Source organism: Balearica regulorum, chromosome 8, assembly GCF_011004875.1.
Source record: "Balearica regulorum gibbericeps isolate bBalReg1 chromosome 8, bBalReg1.pri, whole genome shotgun sequence".
Taxonomy (NCBI): Eukaryota; Metazoa; Chordata; class Aves; order Gruiformes; family Gruidae; genus Balearica; species Balearica regulorum.
In genome coordinates, this window is record NC_046191.1 from 28,773,270 (window position 1) to 28,800,298 (window position 27,029).

At 40.4% G+C, this 27,029-nt stretch overlaps 2 protein-coding genes across 4 annotated transcripts; one reads left to right on the forward strand and one right to left on the reverse strand.

The window, feature by feature from the left end:
• Positions 1 to 1,968: 1,968 nt before the first annotated feature.
• On the reverse strand, positions 1,969 to 5,487 carry LOC104632446 (14 kDa phosphohistidine phosphatase). Its single transcript, XM_010298305.2, has 3 exons — positions 5,280 to 5,487; positions 4,700 to 4,824; positions 1,969 to 2,162 (listed from the first exon to the last, which is right to left on the reverse strand). The coding sequence occupies exons 1-3, from the start codon at positions 5,407 to 5,409 to the stop codon at positions 2,070 to 2,072; spliced, it is 348 nt and encodes a 115-aa protein (XP_010296607.2). The 5' UTR covers positions 5,410 to 5,487; the 3' UTR covers positions 1,969 to 2,069.
• SELE (selectin E) lies at positions 2,109 to 27,029 on the forward strand. Of its 3 annotated transcripts, none has more exons than XM_075760310.1 (16): positions 2,109 to 2,202; positions 3,824 to 3,916; positions 6,409 to 6,483; positions 19,996 to 20,072; positions 20,508 to 20,894; positions 21,677 to 21,784; positions 21,915 to 22,100; positions 22,750 to 22,935; positions 23,043 to 23,228; positions 23,792 to 23,977; positions 24,085 to 24,270; positions 24,554 to 24,739; positions 25,707 to 25,814; positions 26,272 to 26,293; positions 26,407 to 26,479; positions 26,834 to 27,029. In XM_075760310.1, exons 3-15 carry the CDS (start codon positions 6,464 to 6,466, stop codon positions 26,462 to 26,464), a joined length of 1,896 nt encoding a protein of 631 aa, XP_075616425.1. In that variant the 5' UTR covers positions 2,109 to 2,202; positions 3,824 to 3,916; positions 6,409 to 6,463; the 3' UTR covers positions 26,465 to 26,479; positions 26,834 to 27,029. The 3 variants fall into 3 exon arrangements, with proteins under 3 accessions (XP_075616425.1, XP_075616426.1, XP_075616427.1); XM_075760311.1 differs by having other exon boundaries at positions 26,410 to 26,479; XM_075760312.1 differs by lacking the exons at positions 2,109 to 2,202; positions 3,824 to 3,916; positions 6,409 to 6,483 and adding an exon at positions 17,655 to 19,710.

Genomic DNA, 27,029 nt, shown 5'->3' on the forward strand with positions numbered 1-27,029 from the left:
ATGATCTGGAATAAAAAAATCTATCACTCATTTGTAATACTTGTACATATTATTTAATAGCTAGAGAAATTAGCATTTCCCTAAGTGACACTGCATAAGAAAGTACAAGAATTGAGAGGACCCTCAGAGCATTTTTTAAACCCTCACATCAGGCCCAATTTCTTGTGTGAAGAAACAAAGGTAGACATCATCTGGTAACTCAATTTATTAACTCATTACAAATCACCACCCCTTTTCTCACCTATGCCACCCCCTCACTTTTTGAAAGAGTCATCACAGTAAAAATCCGGTCTAAATTATGCCTTTCCTGTAAGTATTGTGGAGGAAAACATTAAAATCAGTCTCGACATCTCAGGAAACTAAATTTAAAAGCTTGTTTGTTTTAACAGATACTCTCCTTAACTGATGACTTCCCTTTGAAGACTATTTGCTAGTTTTGGGAAATGAGGCTATTAAAAATCAGTTTTGTATACTGGCACCAATTAAATGGTATCCGTTACAGTTACTTTACTAAGGCTTAAGGGAAAAAACCCATGAGGAAAATTGCAGTGGGAAGTGCCCTATTTGCAAATTATTGACTTGCATGCTATTCTTGGTTACTAGGTACACAGGCATTTAATCATGTTCTGAAATCAAAATCTTGTTAAGAAAAATCAAACCTACAATCAATGTTATCATGGCATTTGAAGTGGTACAGCCAGACAACTATTGCATGAGAGAAGAAAAAGAAGCACAAACAGCAGATGCAAAAGCTCAGAGGTGCTGGAGGAGAAAGTCCAGGCTGCATGTAGAGGCAAACAGGTGCCAGGTTCAAGAGATCCTGTTCCCAGGTGATTATTGGAATGGGGATACTTGGGACTCTTCTAATGAGGAATGGACTGAAAGGTCCGAGGACAAGAAGAAATCCTTTTCTGCCCAACCAATCAAAATAAAGATACAGAAGGGTGACATAAGATGGATAATTAATGTAATAAGGCACTAACAGGAGGATTTTTTGTAATAGAAATTGGACTAAAGCCTCTCAAATTTCATATTGTTTGTACTTTGAGTCACATACACATTGGAAAGAAAGCCACTAGACACCACAAGATACTGGTAGATAAGTGCAGTAGGAACCACACACAGCAAAGGGAAGAACCAGGATTTTTATACAAATAGCTCTTGAAGACTGCAAGTCAACAGTGTAGGCATTAGAACAAGAGGTACTGCCTTGAAATCCACAACAGCATTCAAGAGAAGACTGGCAGGAAACAAAAAAAGTGAAATTGTAGCAAGTAACAAATGAAAGGCAACATCCTGCCACAACAGGAGGAAACAGGTCACATAAGTTAAATTCAGAGACTGCCTCGGTGTATTGGGTCTGGCTGAGAGGTAGTTATCTGTAAGGTAATTATTGGCATAAAAAAAGGAAAAAGCATCATACTCATGGGGAATAAAAGTAGTCCAAGGGAATCAGAATGAAACAAGTATTGTCAGAATTTGACATTGCCATCAGTCTGCTATAGGCAAGGATCTTACAGGAACACAAAAGATCTTGATCGTTACTTGTGTGGAACACAAATACTGATTTTTCAAAGTAAGTGGAGTAAATCAAAGATTTAGATCATTGGTGAAGAACTGTAAGTCAACCATACCCTCCCCTTGATTTCCATAAATGCAGATAAGTTGAGAAGCCTAAAGAGCAATGGAAAATAAAACAAAATACTGGTCAAGAGACCAGGGAACAGGTTTGGTCCTGTGGTGTTTAAGGCAATGGCAAAGTCCTAATGTATCCTATAGTATATATCAGCAATACAGGATTGGATGAAAACAAACTGCAGGTAAGATGTGGGAACATTTAATTAGATGCCATGTCAAGAGTAGCAGGAAAAAGGCTTAGAACTGCAGATTCTGCACAAAGGAATCATCTGAAAAGTAAGACATATCTGGGAGTTACTAACAGTATTATAAATTACAGCAGAGTCCAGATTTATGGTAACATACATAGAAGATACATTCCATTTTATTTATCAAAGTACAGCTCAGAGTTACCAGTTTTGAACTGCTTCTTGTGTTCATAAGTAGGCAATTTATTTCTTGTCATCTGACCATGTAATTTCATAATCTGTATACACTTTTTTCAGTATCTCTGCAGTCACTGAATGATCTGCTTTTCCATAGCCCTGCAAGAAAGAACAAGTGCTTATTAGACACACACAGAAAGTAAGTCCACAGAACCATTGAGTTATTGTCAACATAAATTATCCAGTTATGATTTGATACTCCAAGTCATAGTTCACATACAAATAAATATAGGATCTAAAGCGTTATTCTTGCCATATCAAGTTTTATTTTTCTATTGTCCTCTAATTCCCTCCACTCTGATTTGTAAAAATAAATGAGATCAGGTCAAGTAATATCAAGTAATGCATTTTTCACATCCTGATTTCTTCAGCAGAAAGCTTGTTTTAAAATATTCCCTATCCCTCAGCTACCATATTTATTGAATGTTCTTTTAAACCAGAGATTGCATTGACCCACTTGAATGTATGAGCATAAAAACTGATTCAGCTCAGCTGAAGGAAAAGGGAATAAGAAGCCACATGTGTGAACATTAGAGTACTATTCTAGCCACTGAAGAAATCAGTCTTCATTTTTTTTTTTTTTTACTTATTTACAATCTTGTCTTAGCTGGTAACAGTATAATTTTAAGTATCTGCAAGTCCGAACTAAGGCAAGGTCAGATGACCCATCTGATTTTAATCCTCATTTAAATCACTGATCACAGTGTTACTCTTTCACTGAAATTTAAGAGTTGTGGTAGAAGGTGCCTTTTCATTATTGTCTTATGTGACTTAAGTTATCTTGATTTCATACTTCAGAACCACAAGTTTTTCCCTGTTAAAAAGCCTTTACTGCACAACAGTGCAGTCTACTGATAAAAACCTGTGATTTACAGGTTACTTTTTCCAGTACTATTTCACATGAAACATTTAACTTTAAGACTGAAAAAAAGAGCTCAAGATTGCATTATCAAAATATGTATTCTTATTCATCACTGACTCTGCCCCCCAAGAGGAACAGCTTAAGCAGCATTTAAACTGCACAAGTTAAAATTATTGATGCATTATAAACCACAAACTTTTCAAAAATACCAGATAGTATAGTTATGTCAGAAGCACAGCAGGTTTTATACTGTCAGTCATAAAGCAATGGACCTGCAGATCACTCTTGCCTTGGTAGTCACTCTGAAGACCCCATCTGGCTTTGCAAATAATAGCACAGCATCTACTTCAAAAGTAGTCAATGACTATTTCTCTGGCTTTCATAAAATACCAAGATAGGCCTGTTTTAGAGTCTGACAACAAATCCCCAGGAGATGCATTAAACCAACTTCATTAGTGTACTAACTCCTGACCTGCTAGTGAGGTCTGTCTCCAAATCACTGCCTGACAGAAGCCCTCATGGTAATAACTTTCCTTTTACATGGTGCTCATCTATAAGCATCAAGGTACCAAAAAGAAAGAAGGAAGGTATTTTCGTTAGACATTGTGTTACAAGATAAGGCTTTGGGCAACGTGGTCTAGTGGAGGGTGTCCCTGCCCACAGCAGGAGGGTTGGAACTAGGTGATCTTTAAGGTCCCTTCCAACCCAAACCATTCTGTGATTCTAAGAGCAGGAGTTGATCACTGCCTGTAACACTAAATTGGCAGCTGAAATAATGCAGGTGTCAGATCTCATCTAAAAATGCAGTTATGATGGGCACAATACTTTAGAATAAGCATTATACACTGCCTTCCCTCCCCATATAAATCCTAAAGAGTTTTTTTCCATATGATTCCAGGTGGCAAGAGTCATCTTAGAACAAAAGCAGCACTAACATTTAAAAAATGCTTAGCACATTCAAGGCCCAACCTTCACTGCTCATCCAGTTAAGGTAAGCAGATTTGAAGTAATCATCACTTCCTATAAAAAAAATCAATTAACAGAACTTTGTTCTTCTTTACAAGAGAAGCCTAGAATCTTTACTGACAGTATTACTACAGAAGTAGCTACACTTCATCACAGAGCAAGACCAGAAACAGATTACAACATGTTCCCCAAATTCAAGAAATTACAACTTAGTCTTTCATAAAGAAATTGAACTTGCACAGAACAGTAACAGGTGACAAAAATGTTCTGGTTTCAATTCTCTTAGAAGTTACTTTTAGTCCCACAAAATGCATTTATGTGAAACTATCTTCACCTACTAAAAATTCACCATACCTAAACCAAGTCTACTCTTCTCACCCAACACATACACAGAACATTCAAAATTTAGCTGGTCAACTACCAGCCAACATTTTTATTGGTAAATAAAGATCACACAATAGCTGGATCAAGACCCTGTGGCTACAAATGGGCTATTCCTGCTCTAGCAGTAACACTAAGATTCTGACTCAGAGAGATGCTAACTTCCATTTTTAGTCTTGATTATAACTTAACGCTGATATTGCTCAGCATATTATCTAGATATTAGTCAGCATTGTTAGCTATTATTTTTGCTTTGGTCTCCTGCCCTTAAAAATAGTGTTTTTCTAATTTATCTTACAAGTGAGACAGGCAAGTTTTCCAGTTAATGTTTACACTGTGATTCAAATTGCTGAAAGCCACAATACTATGAAACAAAATTCTCAGAACATCAGAGACAAAAGGATTTGAATACAAGAGATGCACTTACTGTAGAGAGCCCAAATACCCTAATTTTCTTGTCTTTGCTATTATGATCAATTTTCCCTCCTCCAAGGCACTTGCACTCATATCCCAGCTTTTCCATCTCAGGATTTACTTTTTCAAATATGTGATCTGCACAAGAAGAACGGTTAGAGCCATTAGAATACACACAAGGCCTCAAACGCTCTAGAACTCTTATTTTCAGGTATTTTCCTCTCGTTTTCCTCCAGTTCCCTTCCTTCACCTGCAAGAGGAGCTTTCTCTTGACATACATAGAAAAGCTGCTCTAGTTCAGTTTTTCACTTAGTTAACATATCTCATTCTCCTAAATGAGGTTTATCAGGTTTGGAAGCAGCACCTGACAGAAATATTGACCTGCTTTTCATATTTGCACAAGGCACCTATAAAGGGGGGATAAAAGAGGGCTTCTGAGCTACGCCCACTGACACCAGCCACAGGAGGCCGGGGGGGGGGGGTGTCCCCCTCAGATTCGCTCGGGAACCGGCAGCCACGTCCCGCCCCTGAGGGACGCTGCCGGAGAGCCCCGCTAACGGCCTCCCCCCCGCACCCCGAGGCCTGTCACCCACTGTGGAACTCGGCCGCCTTGGTGCCGCGGACGATGTCCCGCTGCTCCTCGCCGCCCGGGCGCTGCAGGCGCACCAGGATATACTTGAACGTGCCCTCGGGGTCGATTTCTACGTCCCGCACCGCCGCCATGGCGGTACCGCCAGCCCCTGAGGTGACCGGGCCGCACTGCTGTTCCGCGCGGAGGCGGGGTCGGCGGGAAGGCGCCGCTCGCGCCCAGAGGGCGGGGCAGCCGCTGTCGCCGCCGCTCAGCGATTGTCGTGAGGCGAACGGGTGACTGGAGGCTGCGGCTCGGTGCGGCCGGTCTCCCCTCGCAGGCTGTGAGAGGGCGCACGGCGAAGGCGGGTGTTACTCGTTCGGGTCGCCCGTTCAGGCTGTAGGGGGGCCCTCATCCATGCGCCCCTTCCTTCGCTGCCGTGCCGGCTCTCCCCCGGCTCCCAGACCCAGGGGCTTGTGGCGGGCCTGCGGTACAGGCCGAGGCGTTTACACCGGGGGAAAGGGGTGCAGACAGGGAGAGCTTAATGCCCTGAGAATCTATGGGTTACTCTTCGCATGTGTTAAGAAAGATACAAATTTACCTTCTATTCACCTTTTGGTAAGCGTTCTTAAATCATTAGGCAAGTTCCACACAGATTTGTATCTAGAATGATAAAGATACACCAGCTTGCTGAAATAAGAGCATAGTCTTGTATCAAACACTTACTCCAAAAAGAGGGAATATTCACATTTGAAAGACTAGAAGTTATTTAAGTAATTTCAGAATAATTCCACAAGTTAGTTTCACCATAGCCATAGCCTTTAAGTGCTATGTTGTAGGTCACTTTCGGCTAACCCAGCTTATTCTATTAAAACATACAAATCATAAGTCATTGTTGCCATTCATTTCTCCCACTCTAATATAAAAATACTGCTTGAATACAGACAGTGTATATATGAACCAAGATGTAATATATGAAAAATATCAGTAAAATATAGAAAGAATAACATTTAAATATGATATTTAGAGGTATTTAACAAGATAATATAATTTTTTTAATTAGAATTTGGTTTGTTGCTTTAAAGTTATTTACTAAGCTACTTTACTGACTACCTTAAGTCTTAATAAACATTTCTAATATGTTACTATTTCAGATACTATCATTAGTTACCTTTTTGAGCACAGAGTAGTACCAGTACTGTGAGGAAAATGACTAGAGGCTCAGTAAGGTAAGCCAAAACCTTGTTAGCTGTATCTTAGGAGCTGAGGCTATGAGAAGGGCTTTAAGTAGAAACCAAGGCTACCATCTCAGCTGTTCTGTATTTGCCAAGGCAGGCAGGGAAGGGGATAAAATCTGTGTCTGGGTCACATAGATCATAAGACTGAGAGAGAGTTGAAGTCCTGTGGAGTTGAGGTGGTTGGTCAAGCTTGTTTTTGTCATTTCAGTGATAAGGGTCTGTAGGATTGCTGTTGTATTTTTTTAAGTTTCTTTTAAGTGATTGAGAAAGTCTTATTTTGATGTTTTTTTTGTTATTTTACTTGATAATTTAACTTAATATCTGATGTTCTTATTGGAGCTATAGCATTAGGAAAGTTTTATGGTGCTTGCTTGTTTGAACAAACCTTGCCTTTTTATTTTTAACTGGAATATAAGCCTGTTGTATGGCTGTGGAAAACTTTCTTGCCCTGTTTCAGATATGATGCACATAAGGAACTAGTAACAAACAATGGTAGTACTGATGAGCAAGCACAAGTATGGCAAAGAAAATACTTATGGCATACCTCAGATAGAAACTAAACTTAAAGGTATTTGTAGTCTACATGGAGAACAGGTACTTGGCTTGACCTGACATTAGTTTGAGAAGATATGTTTGTAACTCTGTAGTGGGCAAAGCAGAACTTTGATCTGTTCTTCTTAATACATTTAACCTTCTTAAGTGCCCACTTTATTTAAAAGTAGTTTGCTATCCTATGCTGAGGTATAGGAGCTTCCTGTTGGCCTTTTAGGCCAAAGATAAAAATTTTCTGCTGTTGGTGGTAATTGTTAGTGCGTCACTTTAGGTCTCAGGGGTACAAAGAGGATGGCATGGAACAACGGGGTCTCAAACCAGAGACAGCCTGTCTCCAATAAAACTGTGTGGAGGGATTTTCCTTTTGTAATGGGATTACTCATATCTAACTGTGGCAGTGAGTTTGGCACTACTTTCTGAAAAATTAAGGGGTTTTTTATTTATTTGGCCAAGTGACACCTTGTCTCTTTACAGTGATGTCCTAAAAACCATCGTTCTAAGAAAAAGTATTGTAAACATCTCAAACTAGGTAACAGTGAACCAATGTGATGATAATTAAGATAGGATAGTAGATATTTTTCTTGAGTAGCTGTAGCCAGACCATAAGGGTAAGTGTTGCCAGTATTTTTTCCTCATCTGTGTTACCAATGGGGCTTGTTTTCTGTTATGGTTTGTAGGCTTTGGACTAGACCCAAATGACTATAAAGTTGTGCTGTTATTATTTATGCCCTTCCTATCATCAAATTGTTTTAATCTACATGGCCTTGTAAAATTCACCTATCCTTACATTGGCTTGGGTTGTGCCAATATTGCAATGTATGTTGCAGCAAATTCAACTGTTGATGTAACAGCATTTGTTTGTTGGTGTAATAGAATGTGTAGTTAGGCTGTTGTTAGGCTGAATCTGGGATACCTGAACCAAGTTATTGGTTGAGCTGGTGCATTTGAACTTGGTCAAACTTTTCTACATATTCTAGCAATCAGATTAAAAAGAAGCAACAAAAACTGTTTCATGTGATGTAGTGTAATAGCTGGGTATAACTATGTAGCCACACCAGCTCATTTTCATAAAGACATGAGATGTCCTGGTATCTGTCATACTTTTACCTTCTAAATGGTCTTGAGAGGGATAAAGCAGATAATAGCCCTGTGTTCTCTATTGCATCCCTCATAAGAGGGTCCTGCAACTACACTTTTTCTGTTTAACTGTTGAACATGTTAATAAGTGTTAACTCAATTTGAGATCATGATAGAGATATCAGTGAGACTGTATTCCTGCAGGTTTGATGAAAATGGGTGGAGAACAGAGGCACTGTGAGTGTTCCTGCTGAGGGAATGGGTTCTTCTCTATCAAGTGAAATATTTGAGTGATGGGAACCCCTGATAGGGGACAAATACATTCTTCTTGTCACAATTAACTGCATTTCTACTAGGCTTTGTGGTGACATTAAGGCTGTGATATTTGTGTCTTTTTATAGTAACTTTCTAGGAACATTTTTCTTCCCTATTATGTGCTCCCACTCCTCCAAGAAAAATTGTTGTGTTCAGGAAGTGTGTATGAATACTGGGCATTCTTTTTGAATCTTTTTTCCTAGAATTTCATAATTTTTTGGCTACTGAGGTAGACAAATGGTCTCAAAATAATCTTGGAGGAGGTTTCCACTTGTGAATGCAGTGCCCTTAAAATTGGCGCTGGAGTGTTTAGTAGATGTAAGCAGTAGCTTGACACATCAAAATACAGCTATTCTATCTTAAGTCTTTATATCCTCTAACCATCCAGAAGCTCAAACTACAACACAGATTAGGGTTTTCTTCCTACATATTGGCAGTCCAGCTAAAGCACGCATAGAATATTTGCAATAAAAAAATACAATGCTGTAGTTATGTTAAGTGATAGGTCCCTAGGAGTTCCTGAGGCATAGGTGCTAGCAGAGAAAGGTGGGTGTTATTAAGAATTTCCAGAGCAGTTCTGCCCAGTTATCCCTTTCTTACGTTTGACCTGTCTCTTTCTCTTCTCTTCTTGCTGTGAGTATACCTGAGATGGCTGTTGTAGGACTCCCATCTGCTAATTGGATTCTTAAAACCTTTGCCATAAAAGCAGAAAGGTTGAGTCTCTTGCTTGCCTTCCCTTTAAGTATCACTGAAAAAGCTGTGCATGTACAAAGTAGGCCAAATAATTGGAGGTTCTCAAGATGTGATTGGACAGGGTGCTGGATCATCTCATTCAGGCTCCCTTTCCCATGAAAGATTAGACCAGGTGATCTTCTGAGGTCCCTTCCAATGTGGGCTATTCTATGAAATTCAAGTGCTAAGATTACTGAACAGGCAGTGAAAAACTTGTTTTTTACTTTAGGGATGTGTGTGTGCTTATGAATGCATAAATGGATTTCCCACTTAAATGTTTTCATGCATGCAAAGATTAGATCTTCACAAAAGAGAATCCCTGCAGATAGAAGGTTCATAGCTTCTCTCCCTATTTCTCCAGACCAATTTGTGTAGTCAGTAGCAGCATTTTTCAGTCAGACTTGAGTCATGAACCTAATTTTAAAATTCAGGCAGAGGACCACATACAGTATTTCAACTCCTCTCCTGAGCTGTGTGTCAGCAGTCCAGCTCTGAGACTAAATTACATTTTGACTCACTGCAACATTCTGATAGATTATCTGAGATGACTCCTTCCCCTGTGTTATGGTCTGTGTTTTACAGCCTTCAGCTAAATTCACTTAGTGGAAAAGCTTAGTACACAGTAACTGGTTACAAAGAAAACACAGTGGCTTCCCTTTGAGTAACCCAGTAACAGAAAGGATCCCTGAAAAAGCATGGGTTCAGAGCCCAAAGGGGTTAACCCTGGTGCATGATGGTTCATGAGATTTTCTGATGTGCAGTTAAAAGCTAATTTGGCCTTGAGTGGAATTTTTGAGAAATTGTTACTGACTATTGACAACTGTCACTTGTTTTATTAACTTGGTTTGAAATGAGGGATGGGGAAGAGAAGGTGAGGCTGTACTGCAGCTGTATGTGGAGATACCAAAGCCAGTTCTAACTGAACAAGTTCAGGTAGAATTGAACAAGTTCAAGTAGCAGAAGTCATCTGGCTGCAGAAACAGAGTTCAGATCTAACTGGCTTATTCTGCCAAAACTGAGGATCAACTTACTGTGCAGGTCTCAGACCTGCTATTTCTAGCTTGTTTTCAGTGCCCAGACTATACTAGTTAACTTGCATGACATCTTAAAAGGAAGAAATTGGATTGCAGTTCAAGATCAAATGTAACATTTCATTGAGAATAGGCAAAAAGCTGCTAGCCAGGAGTATCTTAATGTCAAAACATCCTCATATTTATTTTGCTACTTAGCCTCTGAACAGCAAGTGACTAGAAAAGGAATATTAGTATAATGCAAATGTGTTAAATATACATTGTGGTGCAGCAAAGCTCACCATGGGATTCTCTTAAGCCATTAGGCCAATCCAGGTTACCAGAGTCAGGAAAAGGGAAACAATCAGTTTGAACTCCAGCTTTATAATTTTTTCCTTTTATTGAGCTCTTTGACAGGAGGGCACAAGATGTAAGGATATGTTTGGCCCATTATTGTATTACAGGAAAATATTAAGAAAAGAATTTTGAAGTAGGTAATTTCCATCACATGTAACTCTTGCACAAGGAGAAAATAAAATGAGTTGCAAATTTTTTTTGTCCCAGAGACTACACCCTTGAGTTGAGCAGAAGAGTATCTAATACAATGATGCAAATGAAATACACTGTTGTAAATTATGACTATCATGGACATCAAAGATCAGATCTGATTTGCTGCTTGGCCTGCTCATTTTAATAGGCTTTGAATGAAAATTTTTCTTCAACAACTCTTGGTTAGCAGCTACTTGGATTAGCAGTGAAGCCAGAACAAACGCAGGATAATAACATTATCTCTCTTAGTATTAACATCTTTCAGATCTGTGTACGTATTGTCAGCTCAGAAACCAGAGGCTTGGTTTGTGCACTGAAGGTTAAGACTCCAAGCCAACCTCCAGCATGCAGGAGTGTAAAGGACCTATGTTGGGTCTTTTATATCTTGCTTTCATGAATAACACTCTTGTATGATCCCTTTCAGAAACTGAGCAAGGTCTGCATGAAAAACAAATGTTTTGTTCTGCTGCTCATAGGAAGCATTTTTTAATCTCATTGCTCTGCTAGCTAGAAATTTCCTCCTAATTTCTAGTCTATGTTGACTCACAGATTATTTGTATCCATTTGGGTTTTTTGTAGCAACTTTATCCCTTTATATACAGAAAAATTCTGATCATTACCTTAGTTTCCTGATACTTATAAAGAGCCCATCACGTTGTTTCTGAGCCTCTCTAGCTGCTTCCTCCTCCCCAGACTTAAACACAAACTTCTAATAGCACCTGGGAAGATAGTTCTTTAGATGGTACTTCACAGAATATTTCTACTGTTTGGACAGTCTAGAATTTCTTACCAGGAAGTGTCATTCTCCTGACTCTCCTTCTGAATGACCATAAATATCACTTGCCTGTTGCAGGATTTCTAGTCTTCTCCGCTTTAAAGTACTGAACACATGCTTCCCGCCTATAATCCCCTTGGTCAGTGAAACTAGTCTGCTAGGTTTGTTTTCAGGGCTCTGCTGTCCTTTGGTTGTCCTTCCCTGCCTTTAGTGTCCATGCCTTACAGCATATGCTAGGGGCATGATGAAAGCATGGTGTGCAGATGATGATTCCAGAGTCCAGCTGTTACTTTGTGGTCTATAGAGATGAACAGTGTGAATGAATTGTTTAATTGATCAGAGTTAATTTATGTGGGATATGACATCCCGAATATAAGGGCCTTTCAGCTGCAGCTGCTTTTCTTCAAAGTAAACTCATGCATTTGCATTCATGGAGCAGAGATATGAGGGTATTCTGAATGGTGGTTTTAGGGCTGGAGGTACCCAGCAGGGAAACTGTGTCCTCCCTTAGTCATGGTGTTGGGATTGCAGTTCCCTAGGAAAAAATCAAAATGATGAAGAAAACATGGATGGGGAATGTAATTGTATGAAGTCTTAGTTGCAGAATTTTGGATATAGATCAAAAGAAGATGGATTATTTTTATTTCTTGTGGTGATCTACTAATATTTGTGTCTGTGCACTGGTTTAGCTATAGTAATAATTCTGCTGAGAGAAGGGACATCACATGCAGAACATCAGAATGAAGAGCTGCTTTCCCAAATGTGTTTATTTCAGAGGAAGAAAATTCTATCCTGCTTTAGAGGATAGATGCAAACTCATAGAATTGTGGTGGTTTAACTCTTGTTTTGTTGATTTAGTAGCTAATGGCATAACCTGAACAAGAGATGAAAAATAACATGACTGTCAATTTTGTTTTAATGCTTTTCCCATTGCTTTAAGTATCTGAACAAATGTATTTGCTCTCATATTTGTTAGGGAGAGAATGGATCTCCTTTGACTTAACGTTTAGATAAACCTTTGTCTTTGACTCTAGAGGGTTGTCATGGTTTAACCCCCACTGGTAACTAAGCACCACACAGCCACTTGCTCACCCCCATAAGGTGATGGGGAGGAGAATGAAAAAACACCTTGTGGGTTGAGATAAAGACAGTTTGATAGAATAACAAAGGAAGAGAATAATAATAATGAGTAATAACAATAACTATAACAATAACAAGTGATGCACAAATGCTATTGCTTACCACATGCAGAAGAAACCAAAAGCTGATGCCCAGTCTGTTTGAGTAGTGATCCTGCCTCCTAGCTAGCTTCCCTAGTTATATATGGAACATGATGTTTGTTGTGGTTTAGCCCTGGCCAGCAACTAAGCACCATGAAGCTGCTTGCTCACTCCCCTGGTGGTCATGGGGGAGAGAATGGGAAGGGTAAAAGCAAGAAGACTCATGGGTTGAGATAAACAATTTAACAGGTAAAGCAAAAGCCATGTATGCAAACAAAACAAGGGATTCATTCACCACTTCCCATGGCCGGTAGGTGTTCAGCCATCTCCAGGAAAGCAGGGCTCCATCATGTGTAACAGTGACTTGGGAATACAAATGCCACCCACCCAGCCCCTTATATGCAGAGCATGATGCTGTATGGTATGGAATATCCCTTTAGTCAGTTGGGGTCAGCTGTCCTGGCTGTGTCCCCTCCAGACTCCTTGTGCATCCCCAGCCTACTTGCTGGCAGGCAAGTAGGAGAAGCGGAAAAGGCCTTGACTCTGTGTAAGCACTGCTCAACAATAACAAAAACATCTCTATCAACACTGTTACCAGCACAAATCCAAAACATAGCCCCATACCAGCTACTATGAAGAAAATTAACTCTATCTCAGCTGAAACCAGGACATTGTTATATGGTAGGGATTATCCCTTTGGCCAGTCTGGGTCAGCTGTCCTGGCTGTGCTCCCCACTAATGATCTTATGTTAAACAAGACTGTCCTAAAAAAGCAATTATTTATCCAGTTGATAGAAATAACTGCAGAGGTCGGTATCACCCAAAGCACCTTTTAGGTATATGATCCAAAACTTCTAGGTCCTGCAAAAATGTGGCTCTCCAGTTTATGATCTACTGCAGATAAGACTTGGAAAGTTTGTTTATTGCTTGTTTCCCAGTAAAAAATAATAAAGGACTAGAATATCTGTACTGGCCTTCTCAGAAGCTTGTTTAGCAGACATTTCCTCCTAGAGCTCCTGAGGTGGGCAATTTGGGATGAAAACTTACGGAGAAAACTGAGACATTACAATAGTGAAGCTATAAGCTGCTGTATTTAATGATTAAAAAAATGTTGTTGACATTAGTTGTGGACTCAAACATGTTAAATACTGTGTCCCTTGATGTATAAAAATTATTTACCTGAAACTGACTTAAGCACTGAAAAGAACAGACCTGAAGCTTGGAGTTCATAAACTAATGGTGAGATGTATTAGCAAGGAAGTGAAGCTACTGCCCTCTTCATCCTTTTTTGTAGTTTTTTTCTCATAACAGTGCAAATGGAGAATGGAAGGTCATGTCAGCACTCCAGTGCTACTGATAATTCATGTTCTATCTGATAAGTCAAACCAGTGTTTCCTGGGACCAGAGCTAGATAGAAGCTATGCAAAAAAAATTGCAAAACAAAAAACATTTCTCATAACCACTTTTACAGAAACAACCACCTACTTAATCCTGAAACTTCCTCTCACTCCTCTCATTTGCCAAAAGCTGTAACTGTTCTCTTCCTCAGAGCCAGCATCCCCATCAGTGTCACAATCGGTGACATCTCACCTGCTGAGAGTGTGGGACTCGGAACAGACCTGGGCAGTAAAATCAACAGCGCTGGGTCTAGCCATGGGTTATGTGGTGCATGATGGGTGGCAAGGTTTCAAGAACTTCTCTGCCATAATTTCCAACAGTAGAATTAGAAATAATCAAGCTCTGTATGGAACCAGTTCCACCTGCAACTTCAGGTAGCCAAGTATGTGCGATGTTAAGACCAGCCCTGCTTTTATCTTAAGTCATGGTGTAAGTTGATTCCTCCACTCCTTTGCTCTGTTTGATGTTTCAATGCACTGAAAGGCACCTTGCCAGTGCGACTGATCTTTGCCCTCAGGTTAGATTCTTGAATGTGTATTTTTGCCTGTTTGGAGGAAATTGAGCAGTGTGAATCACATCAGAGAGTTCCCGAAATGAGAAGTGGCGATAAGATTTTCTGGCTCCTGGGGTTTCACTCCAGACAGACAGGAGACTGCCTTAGGCAGCTTGAGAAATTCCAGCTTCTTTGTAGCAGTTGTATTGCCTATCTTATTCACACTTAATGAGACACAGAGGCTGAGGGATGAGTATGGTTTTGGAAATTATCTTTTCCCATCTAGATCTCGGGGAAAACTTGTGCCTTAGACCTTTTGTCTCTGAATTTTTAGAGAATTAGTGTTTCAAGCTCTTCTCCAAACAGGAAACACCTTCACTACTGGCACCAGAACTCCCTTTCCCCTCAAGGCTGGCTAAAGCTCTCACTCTTCCTCTTCCACTGATACTGTGAAGCTGGAGTTTTTTTCCGTGACTTCAAAATTTCAAGTAGTTTTACAGTTCTTTGCCATGGGATAAATGTCTGTTGTACAAACTATTTTGACTTAAATACTTATGAAGTGGTTTAATTTAGGAAAGACAAATATAGCTCCTAGAAGAGGGATAGAACTGGATTACTCAGAGGTACTTAATTATCTATTTTTGTCTGTTGACATAAAAGCACCATTAAAATGTTTAAAAAGAAAGACTTAGAAATATGTAAACGCAGATGTAATCTTATTATGTAAGCCCTACAATGGGGGACCTACAAGAAAGCTGGAGAGGCACTGTTTAACAGAGCATGGAGTGATAGGACAAGGGGTAATGACCTTAAGCTGAAGGAGGGTAGATTCAGATTAGATATTAGGAAGAAATTCTTTACTGTGAGGGTGGTGAGGCACTGGAACAGGTTGCCCGGAGAAGTTGTGGATGCCCCATCCCTGGAAGTGTTCAAGGCCAAGTTGGATGAGGCTTTGGGCAGCCTGGTCTAGTGGAGGGTGTCTCTGCCCACCATCTGGCAACGGCTGATTCTGTGGAATAATTGCAAATTTTGTCTTAAATAAAACCTCCCTGTTAATGCATATCAGAACAGCATTTCCTATTTTTTAAAATGACAACAAATCATTAACTCATATTGAATTTGTGATCTGCTATAACTCCTAGTTCCTTTTCTACAATTCTACTGCCTAGCCAGCAGTTTTCCAGTTTGTTTTGTTATTTATTTTTCTTTTAAATTAAGACCATTGTGCTTGTTTCTATTGATTTGTCCTCATTTCTTTTGGATCATGTCTGTAACTCACCCAAATCTGAGTCCTACGTTGGTCCTTTGGAACTCTTGCAATTGCTCAAAGCTTGGTGCCATCTGCAAGTTTTCTAAGCATTTTAGATGATAATTTGCCACTCAAATTAGCTCAAGTACATTCAGGCTAAGACCTTGCAAGGCTCATTTGTGTAGTCCTCTCAGGCTTAGTGATCTTTGGAAAACTGCTCTTTGAGTAATGGTTACATCTCTTGCATGCTCATTTTATGGTGATTTGAGCTAAGCAATATTTCACTTGTTTGCTTGTAAGAATGTCTCATGGGACGGTATTAAAAGTCTTAATTAAGCAAACTATAGCACACTATTGTTTCTTTGTTACTCACTCAGCCTTGAAGTACAAACTAGATTGATCTGCCAAGAATAAATCATATCAATGCCAGCCATTCTTGACAGCTTAGCCTTCTGCTGATTTTTCAATTGTTTTCTTTACAATTTTTCAGTATGGTTCTAGTATCTTTTCTAGGTGCTCACATGGAAGGCCTGGCTTCGAGTTACCTTGATCTTCCTTTCATAGATACAGCGAGGCAATATTTGCTTTTTGTCAGCCCTCTGACACCTTTCCCCGCACTCTAAGGTAATTCCTGAGGGTTTGGATCCTTAAACAGTAACTTGGTTGGCTGTAACTAACCTAGTCTTCACTCCAGCCTTTTCTTTCTCTGACCTGTTCTTTTTTTCCCACTGCATAACACTATTGTAGTGAGTATTTGTTAACTTTTCTCTGTGTTGAAAGCAATGACATTTGACATGTTCTCTGTCAATTACTGTCCTTCTTTAAATAGCAGAACTGGCTGGTTTTTATTATTCTTACTCCTGATATGTTAATATAGCCTTTTCTTACCTTTTATGTGTCATGGTGAACTATCAAGTTAAACCTTCTAACTAGTTGCTGCTAGATAATCCTTGTTAGGCACTTCTGTAAGGGAAAAGAGGTGATCTGGAGTATTCCCATTCACTTGTAAAAAGCTGGGCTTTCACTTGTGGAAATGAAGGTCTGGAGTCTATAGGAACAAGAAGTGTTCTGCATTTCTGGAAATTTGACTTGATTTAGGTTTAGAGTCTCCTGTTTTTCTGGCAGAGAGGAATTGGATTAATTTTAAGGAACTATGTCTGTGTTCACGCAGCCTGAGAGGATAGTGGACAACTGTATCCAGCTCAGTACAGCACAATAAGTGAGGGTCTTATATTCTCAAATCAATTGGCAAAGGAAGAATACAAAAGCATAAATGTGAAATAACAATGAGAAGAGAATAAATCAGTAACATGGAAACCAACTAAGAGGCAGGCTGGATGGCATTTCTAGCTTGAATATCTGCAGTTCAAGCTAAGCAACTGTATCAGGTATTTTTGCTGAAATACCTGTTTAACTTAAGATGTAATATGAGCTTTAGCTCACAGGAATCCCAGTCTTCCTGAACAAGAAAATTGAAGTTTTTAAGCATCTTTGACTTTTAATGAAGAGATTTTAACCTCTCAGTTGTGTGCTTTTGAAAATGCTTTTCAGGCTTTCTTTTTTCTGAAAACTTTGCATTTATAAACATCTTCCATTATATTAAAAGGATATAAAAATATAATCAGTGGATGGCAGAATTCCCTGGGAAAAACCAAAAAGAGCCCCATGTCAGTGATGTATAATGGAATGCTGCCAACAAAAAGGCAGTCTTTTTTTTTTTTTTAGGCTGGAGTTTTTACAGGCATATTGCTTTTAGGCTTTGGTGTTTTGGGGTTTTTGTGGGTGGGGTTTTTTATCTGCTGCAGACAAGAGGTCTCAGACAGCCCCTGTGAAGGAAGACTATTGTAAGCTGTGAAATGCTCTCTTCCTTCCTCCGGAGATTCCACTGACAAAGCAACTCTGATGAAGTTTCCTCCACTCAGCTTCAGAACTTCTGCCATGACAAGGATGAGCACTTACCAGTAGGAAGCTTGTAAAACAACTTGCAAAAGTGAATCTCCAGGAAAAGGTGTAGGACTTTCTGCCACCTGGCTCCAGAGAGGATATCAACTGTTCTGGAGTTGTCTATAATTTTTCTGTGTGTACAATTATAACAGCTGATCAATGTTTTAGGAAAAAAAAAATAAGGCTGCCCTATCAAAACTCATTATCATTAGTTTGTATTAGGATAACATTTACAGAACCCCTGTGAAATTAGGCCTTGCTGCATGATGTACTGTACAGGTGCATCAAAAGTACTAGCCTCTTTTAGAAGGGTTTACTGTCTGAAGAACATGGACAGAGAAAGGTTGGCAGGCAGGAAATGTTTTCACTCCCAATTTACAGACGAGCAGCTGAGGCTAAAGAAATAGCCGTCCTGATCTTACGCTACCTGGAAGTCTCTGGAATTCTGTTCTAAGCAAGGCTGGCCCAGACCTGGGCTTGCAGAGTAAATTTGTGACATAGCCAAGAGTTAACCTCAACTTTCTAGTGTTTCTTGACTGTCTGTTTGTGTTTCTAGCTTTGCTAGTTCACACCTGCTAGAAAGTGTTCTTCTCCTTACAAATATTCAGTGCGTTGTTTTTAATCCTCACTCTATTCAGTAACTTTGACATGCTTTCTAGGACTTTGTTGCAATTTCTAGTGTACTCTCATACTTTGATAGTAACTGAGGCTGGTTTAGAATATACTCTTTATTTTATCCTCTTTTCTGTGATGAATTCCTTTGGGCAGAGATCTATTAAGGTATGGATACTTGACAAATATTTTTTTGTGAAAAAAATTGGGAATTGATACCAGCCAAGATCTTAGGTTGGAATCCAGGAGCCACTGATTTTTATTCTGTAAGAACAGGCTGAGGCTGCAAAATAAGAGCTCTGACATGTACTGTATAAACTATAACTGCCTTCTTGTGTATGCAGGTACACTCTGAATAGCCTGTGTCCACCTACCAACCCACTATAGCAAAGCATCTATAATTACATTACAAATGTGTCTCTGTACCATGGACACCATGTGACTGCCTATGCAGGGCAGTAATATAATTAATCAGTGTATACACAATAAATGTGCATTGATTCAGTACAAGACTAGCATATTGTCTTGTCCACCTGAAATATTATATGCACCTGTTCAGGAATTGTAACTCTATTGAGGTGAGGATATTGGAGCATGTGGTCCAAGGGACTTTCAAAGCTAAGGCCGTATTCCAAGCTTGACTTCTAGGAGTGACTGATGAATCTGTATTGTGAGCAAGACTCTAGAAGAGTACTAGTAATCCTGGGGCTGGCAAACCTTACCACAAATGAGAATTCTGCACAGCGTGCTGTGATCCACAAGGAAGGGCTTGTCCAGTGCTGCAGTTTCTATCTTTTACTCAAACTTAGTTAACCAGTTTTGGGTGTCAGTGCTTTTCTTACTGAGATCCCAAAAGAACTGGCACCTCCTTGCTGCAAAGCACTACATGCTGGGTGAAAAGTTGGAATCTGCTTATTCACACATCTAAAACTAACAGTCTTGCTCCTTCCTGATATCCTGGAATTGTGTGTTTCTGTCAGTAAAACTATGTAATGCAGCACTTGGCAGTTGGGGGGGTTGATTTGGCAAGGGGAAGCTTCAGGCTTATTGTGTGGGAGGGCCAGATCCTGGGATTTTCCAAGAAATTTTTTTCCACACGGAATTTCCTATCTCGCTGAGGATAGGCCAGTTGAGAGAATAAAAGGCCGTAGTAGAGGCAGGAGATTACACAGTCCAGACACTTGGAGCTGAACTTAATCTTCAAGTCCATATTCAGCAACTTAGCAACAGAAAGCAGTCACTGAGAAATATCGCAGAGGACTTTTGCCACCTGTCCACCACAACTACAACCTGTGAGTATAAATTGAGTGTATTATTCTGTTTCACTGCTCAGCTAAAGAACCACTGGACAGATGGAATTCTGTGTTGGTATTCTTTAAAAGTCGTTTACATTTAAAAGTTATTTTGATATTAAGCACTGTTTTAAAATGAATAATTTTGTAAAAATGGAAATTTTATTTCAGTCTTTAGAATAATTGTTTTAAAGTATGTAGAAAAGATTGCATAGACACTTTCATACTGAATTGTAAAAAGTGAGTATTTGTTCTCTACAAATGTGTACCTTCGATCTCTCATAGCCATCTGCTTAGAAGATTAGAGAAGAGAAAACTCAGAAACATGATTTGCTTGTGGTTCCTATCTCTTCTTGCTTATGGTAAGTGTGTCTTTTTCTGTGTAGAAAACTAGTTGGACGGTAATATTAGCATGACTGTTCTGTTTGAGCTCAGAATTAAACAGAATTTTTGAACTAATTAACTTGAGCTTAGGTTCATGTAGAAAAACCTCTAGCTGCAATGACATGTTTCCCTGCTTGCCTATCAAATACATAATTGGCTCCTACGCTTTGCTGTGAAGTCTGCAAAGCTTTGTGTGATCAGACACGGTTTCACAGGCTGAAGTCCCTATACTTGATGCTGACATGCCAGTTTTGAAGCTTTCCCGTTGATTGTTTACAAAATAATTGCCACTGGTTTTTATGTAGTTTCAGATATTGACAAGTTTTCAATATTTATAGAACCTTTCCTTCCCCTCTCTCTAGAAGAGGATGTGTCAAGTTAGACACCAACTTTTTGATATCTTTTCATTCTAGGACTTACAGTACTGCAGGGGGTGAATTGTTGGACATACCATTATTCAGACACGAACATGACCTACAAGGAAGCAGAGCTGTGGTGCAAAAAGAGGTATACTAACATGGTTGCCATTCAGAATAAGGAGGAAATCAACTATCTCAATGACTTCTTACCCTTCAATCCGGGTTACTACTGGATTGGAATCAGAAAAATTAATGACGTATGGACCTGGATTGGAACTAACAAAGAACTGACAGAAGAGGCAAAAAACTGGGCTTCAGGTGAGCCAAATGGCAAAGGGAACAACGAGGACTGCGTTGAAATCTACATCAAAAGAGGGAAGGATGATGGCAAATGGAATGATGAACAGTGTGAGAAAAAGAAGGTCGCCTTGTGCTACACAGGTATGATGTGATAAAGGCCATTCTAGTGGGCCCCTGTGGAGATGAGATGGTGGGTGGGATGAGCTGTTTAACCTAGTCTTACATATTAACTACCTGACCCTGTAAGCACTTGTACACCCATCCTTACTTATAGGACTGAGGTTCTTGTTCTAAGAGCTGGATTGATCTCACTTACCTTTTACCTCCCAGAATGTTACACATCTTTTATGAGCAAATCACCAGACCTTCTTTATAATCAGTGGCGAGAAACAGACTCTTCCAGATGTGACTTTCATCGCACTCTCAAGTGGGTGTCTCAGCTAGATAAGAATTGCCCTTTTGGAGGCATCTATCTGCTGACTATAGACCACTGGATTAGATTAGACACTTTGTGTAGAGGTGGCTAAGGCTAGGTAAAAAAGAAAATTCAAGTAAAATATCAGCCAAATTAGAGCTGTGGTAAGTTAATGAAGAATGTACGTATTGAGGATTTCTACCCACCCCATAGTATATTGTTCCTTTTGCATTCTAAATATTGCTAATATCTACCTGAGAACAAGTGATCACAGAGCTTCCAGCGAGTAGAATCCTTTCGTTGTGAGGTGGTCTGTCAAATATGTTGATTTCTGAAATCCTTCTGTAAAATGGCAGGGTAATCCTACATACCAAACCACCTGCTTTTCTTTTGCTGTACAAAGTGCTTATTTAGGGCCAGAAAGATAAACAAAGTGCTAGCCAGATTTCATTAGTGGCCATTGCTGATTCTTTTATAATTTGCTGTATTTTTTCTTTTTTCCTTCTAGCTTCTTGCAACCAATCTCTCTGCAGTGGCCGTGGAGAATGCATAGAGACTATTAACAATCACACCTGCCGTTGTAACCCTGGATTTCATGGGCCCGAATGCGAGTTTGGTAAGATTACTCCATCCTGCTTTTCAACCAGGGCAATGTTCGTGCTAGCTAGAGTTCAGTTTGTCTGGCTTGTTGGTTTACCTGCTCAGCCGATGAGACTGACTGTGTACCTTCTTGTGTTTCTTTGAAGTTAAGAGCTGTGATCCACTAGAGAAACCTGATCATGGGAGCCTCGAGTGCAACCACCCATTGCAGAACTTCAGCTACAACTCATCCTGCACAGTTCAGTGTGAGGAAGGCTATGAACTGACTGCGCTGGAATCTGTATACTGTACCTCTTCTGGGGTCTGGTCTGCGCCCCTTGCGACATGCAAAGGTGAGCTGCTCAAGCAGTGATAGATGAGTTTTCTGCATTATACATAGCTCTGTAAACTTCAGCATTGCTCTTAGTAGGTACACATTGAAGTTCTAGCCCATTTCCTGATAATTAATTATGTGGTGAAGGAGCTATTTTACTGTAGCACACAGGTGTCTCTGTTCCTGAAGAGATGAAATGGGCAGGATAAATGCTCTGGCCCTGGCCTAGATTTCCTTGTAGGGAAAGACTTTTTTACTTCTTAGTGGGGAACAGGGAATGGAGATGATCTAGCTGTGAGACTGCTTACAACAGGCCAGTTACTCCTGAATGTAGGAATTATTTTTTGAGGTGTTCAGCTTAGAATAAGCTACTGTTTGAAGCAAATAAAAGCATCAAACATCATCAAGCAGCAGTCAAAATGGGAAAATTTTGGATTGTAACTATTTGCTGTTCTGAGCTGCAGATGAATTTACAGCCATGTCTTAAGAGTCAGTCTTCCATTTTGAGATCTTTCCACTCCTATCTGCTTTTTGAAATGGCAGCATAGTAGATCTCCTTTCTAAAGCTGATTACATTTAGTGGTTATGTTGCTAAGTTTCAGGAAAGAAAAAAACAAACTTATGGTTTGTTCCCAGCTAAGCTCTGTGCTGTCTCTTATGCTTTTCAGCTGTGACCTGTCCTGCCTTAGAAATGCCTGCTCATGGTGCTGTGAACTGCTCTGATCCCTCTGTGGAGCTCACCTGGGGTGCCACCTGTGAGTTCACCTGTGAGGAAGGATTTGTCCTGACAGGACCAGCCACACTGCAGTGTGGGTCTTCTGGGGCCTGGGACAAGCAGCAGCCATCCTGTGCAGGTACCTTTCCTTATCCCTGCTCACCTGAGCACTTGGGGCTGTCAGCATTGGCATGTTGGATTCCTGAGACATCTGTGCTGATTGCTGTTGTGATCTGTGTGTTGCAGCTGTGAGGTGTGAGGCTGTAACCTGGCCAGAAGAAGGCTTTGTGACCTGTGACCACGCTCCTGCAGATCTCACCTATGGCTCGCGTTGTGATTTCCGCTGCAGCAGGGGCTATGTTCTGGACGGCCCATCCAGCATTGAGTGCATGGCACAGGGACAGTGGTCAGAGCCAGTGCCAAAATGCAAAGGTAAGATTTACTGGGCTGGAAATCATCAATTGAAGCTTAGAGTAGCTCGATAGTCTGAAGAGACTTCCTCATTCAAGTGCATTCAAGGAGCAACAGTCATCCCCTGTGTATTTATAGCACTTTTCATAAGCAGATCTGAAGACAGAGATCATTTAGTCTCTTGTATTAAAGAGGAAACAGCACTGCGGGGTGAGAAGCAACACTCAGGAACTGTGTCCCTGACACACATGATAACAGGCTTCTGAAGTGAAGTGTTCTGACAGGAACTTTTTATTCCCTACACCCCAAATGGCAGCCAGTGTCTGTTTATGCAGTCCACTAGTGGAGTATAATCTGGAGCTAGTCTCAGGATAGCTTGCATGCTTTAGGTGCACGGTTAAGGGTTCTGGCTGCACTGTGCAACATGCTGAAATCCCCGTTTCCTGAGACACTGCTAGGTCTGAAGGGAAGTACTATGGCTCTGCAGGGGACAGCTCCAGGCAGGGCATGTCCTCTTGTCAGCTCTGAGTGTTTATCTTGACCTACTCCAAGCTAAGCTCTGTGCTGTCTCTTATGCTTTTCAGCTGTGACCTGTCCTGCCTTAGAAATGCCTGCTCATGGTGCTGTGAACTGCTCTGATCCCTCTGTGGAGCTCACCTGGGGTGCCACCTGTGAGTTCACCTGTGAGGAAGGATTTGTCCTGACAGGACCAGCCACACTGCAGTGTGGGTCTTCTGGGGCCTGGGACAGGCAGCAGCCATCCTGTGCAGGTACCTTTCCTTATCCCTGCTCACCTGAGCACTTGGGGCTGTCAGCATTGGCATGCTGGATTCCTGAGACATCTGTGCTGATTGCTGTTGTGATCTGTGTGTTGCAGCTGTGAGGTGTGAGGCTGTAACCTGGCCAGAAGAAGGCTTTGTGACCTGTGACCACGCTCCTGCAGATCTCACCTATGGCTCGCGTTGTGATTTCCGTTGCAGCAGGGGCTATGTTCTGGACGGCCCATCCAGCATTGAGTGCATGGCACAGGGACAGTGGTCAGAGCCAGTGCCAAAATGCAAAGGTAAGATTTACTGGGTTGGAAAACACAGTTTTCTTGTCACTGGACAGGACACTGAAATCTCTATTCCTATAGGGTCTTGGTTCCAAACTGAACTCTGTGCTGTCTCTGTTTTCAGTGGTGACTTGCCCTCCCTTAGAAATGCCTGCCCATGGCTCCTTGAACCGCTCCCATCCCCAAGTCACACGAACTTGAAATTCCAGTGTACATCTACTAGTGCAAAAACAACAGGGCTAAAACCAGGGAAATCCTTAATGACTCTTAACCATTTCTTTCTGTATTGCAGTTGTACAATGTGAGCCACTGAGCTCTCCTGAGAAAGGCTCTATGGATTGCTCACATGGTGTTGGGAACTTCACATACAACACGGCCTGCCACTTCAGCTGTCTAGAAGGATGGAGGCTCAATGGTTCTCATGCTCTTGAGTGCAGTGAATCAGGAAACTGGAGTGCCAGTCTGCCCACATGTGAAGGTATTTTACCTGTGACTAGCCACAGAAGGGTAGGACTGGGTTTCTAGTCCAATGAGGTGTGGAAGGGTGGAGGAGATAGCACCAACCAGTGAGTTAGAACTTCTAGTGAAGTCCATGAATTAAAAAGCCCAACAAAAACTCTCAGTACTTTTTTTGAAAATAGAAGAGGGGAAAATTACTGAAATGTCTTGGTGAAAAATGTTTTCTTACCAAAACCAAAAGCTGCAACCTGATTTTGGGTTGGTTTGGTTTTTAATTAAAAGATTTCTCATGTGAGCTTTTTCCATAAAAAGAAAAAAGCTTTTCTAGAGAAACAGAACCCTGTGGGGAAATCTGCATTCATAAGTCTGTTTCTCAGTGGAAAAGTTTATAGATTTATTAATTTGGTGTGATAGTTTCTTGGGTGAACTCCTTAGCCAAAAGATCTCATGGAGCTTTTCTGTCAAAGGCTGTAATTTTACTGGACGGAAGTCTCAGCTTTGCTTTCTCATTCAAGGCAGTAAGAGCTCTGTCGTTGTCCTCAGTGGGAACATCCTTGGTCCACCTGAAATGCTTTTGCTCAAGGTCCTAAAAGCTCCTTTATTTGCTTGAGCAGAATTTAGATTCTTGAATAATTTCATTTATCTGATTGGGATTGCTCAGAGGAAGACAGCACAGTGGGAATTAAAATATGAACTGAAACATGAAAAATAAAAGATGAGCATTAATTGTCATGCGAGGCTGGAAGTTAGACAGACCCTGGTAGAGCTAGCTTGTTGCCTTGCCATTGCTTTGGCAATGGGTGGAATAATTTTTAGTATGCAGGTTTTTACCTTGTGTACAGGATGTGTCCTGTCTCAGCAAGAGCAAACTTATGGGTTACAAGCTGCAATTCTGGTTCCTCTTGAACACAAGGAAAAGGAAGTAGAGAGGGCTTCAAAGACCATGCATGCCTCTAGATCTCACTGAAACTTTTCCATCTTTTCAGCTTCTGAACAAGTCAGCTATGTCTCTGTGGGCATAGCAGCCACAAGTGCCTCTCTGTTGTCCACGGCATCATTCCTCCTTTGGCTTGCAAGACGTTTCCGAAGAAAAGGTGAGCAATTGGACTGGGCCCACTAGTTTTATTTACCTTCCTGAAAAATTCAGTAGAGAAAAAACACCTCCAAATGCCAATACCTTGCTTTTTAAAAAAAAGTGAAAATTCCCATACTTAAACAACTTCCAAAATTATTTTCAAGAAGCCTGCATACATGGCATGTTTGGGTTTTAGATGAACATTTTAAAATCAAAAATAGTAAAAGCCAAATGTTTAGAAAACAAGAATTAGAAGAAAAAAGCAACATTTTCTTTATGAGTAAATACTGCCAAGGAAAGTGAATGAGAATTTGAGATGGGGCTAATGACAACACAGGCATAACTGCCTGTGAGATTTGTTGCTAGATAATGGCTTTTTATCAGATATTCAGAAGTGAGAGTTTTTTAGAAGAAAAAGTTTGCATGAGGAGGCTTTCATCTTGAAACACTAAAACCTTTTCTTATTCTTCTTGCAGCAAAGAAATTTACTCCTTCCAGGTAAGTTTGTGTCTCAAAAAAGCAGCATGAAAAACATTGCAATCACTTTGCTAAAATCCATTTGATATAAACCCAGTTGTCATTAAAGTACTTCTCATTTGTGTTTTTTATAGTAGCTGCCAGAGCCTAACCATCGAAGGTAGCTTCCAAAGTGCTGGCCAGATTGTCTAACTCCAGGTGTTTCAGGTAAGCACATGAGATAGCTGCACTCCCAAATTCTCTTCCTTTTAATCTGACAAGCAATCAGAGCTGTTAATTGCTATACAATTGCTGAAATAGCAAGATGTGCTTTGGGGTGCTTAATATGCATCTTGGCATTGCATGAAAATATCTAACAAGAGTGATGGATTTATTGCTTTAGAAATGGTTATTCAGCTCCTAAAGTACGATTGTGCTTAGCATTCTGTCCAGCCTCGTGCAGTCTTAGGAACACTTTTGTGCTTTTTTGCTACCTGCTGCATACAAAATTCCTCTGAAATGAGAGCAAATACAAACTGATGCCAATTTTCCAACTTATAGAGGAATTTTTTCTTTCTGAAGGAATTGAAGCCATCTTTACTTAGTCTCGGAGATTTCCGGAGAATGAAACTGCATGCAAATCAGCAGCCATCCAGATGTTTTTATCTCTTGCTGACAAGATGATTGACCTTGTGTATTGCTCAGAAATTTTCAACTCAAGGTGTCTGGTATTTCCACTGAAGACAAGCAGAGAGTAAAACTCTGGCCTTATGGCAAA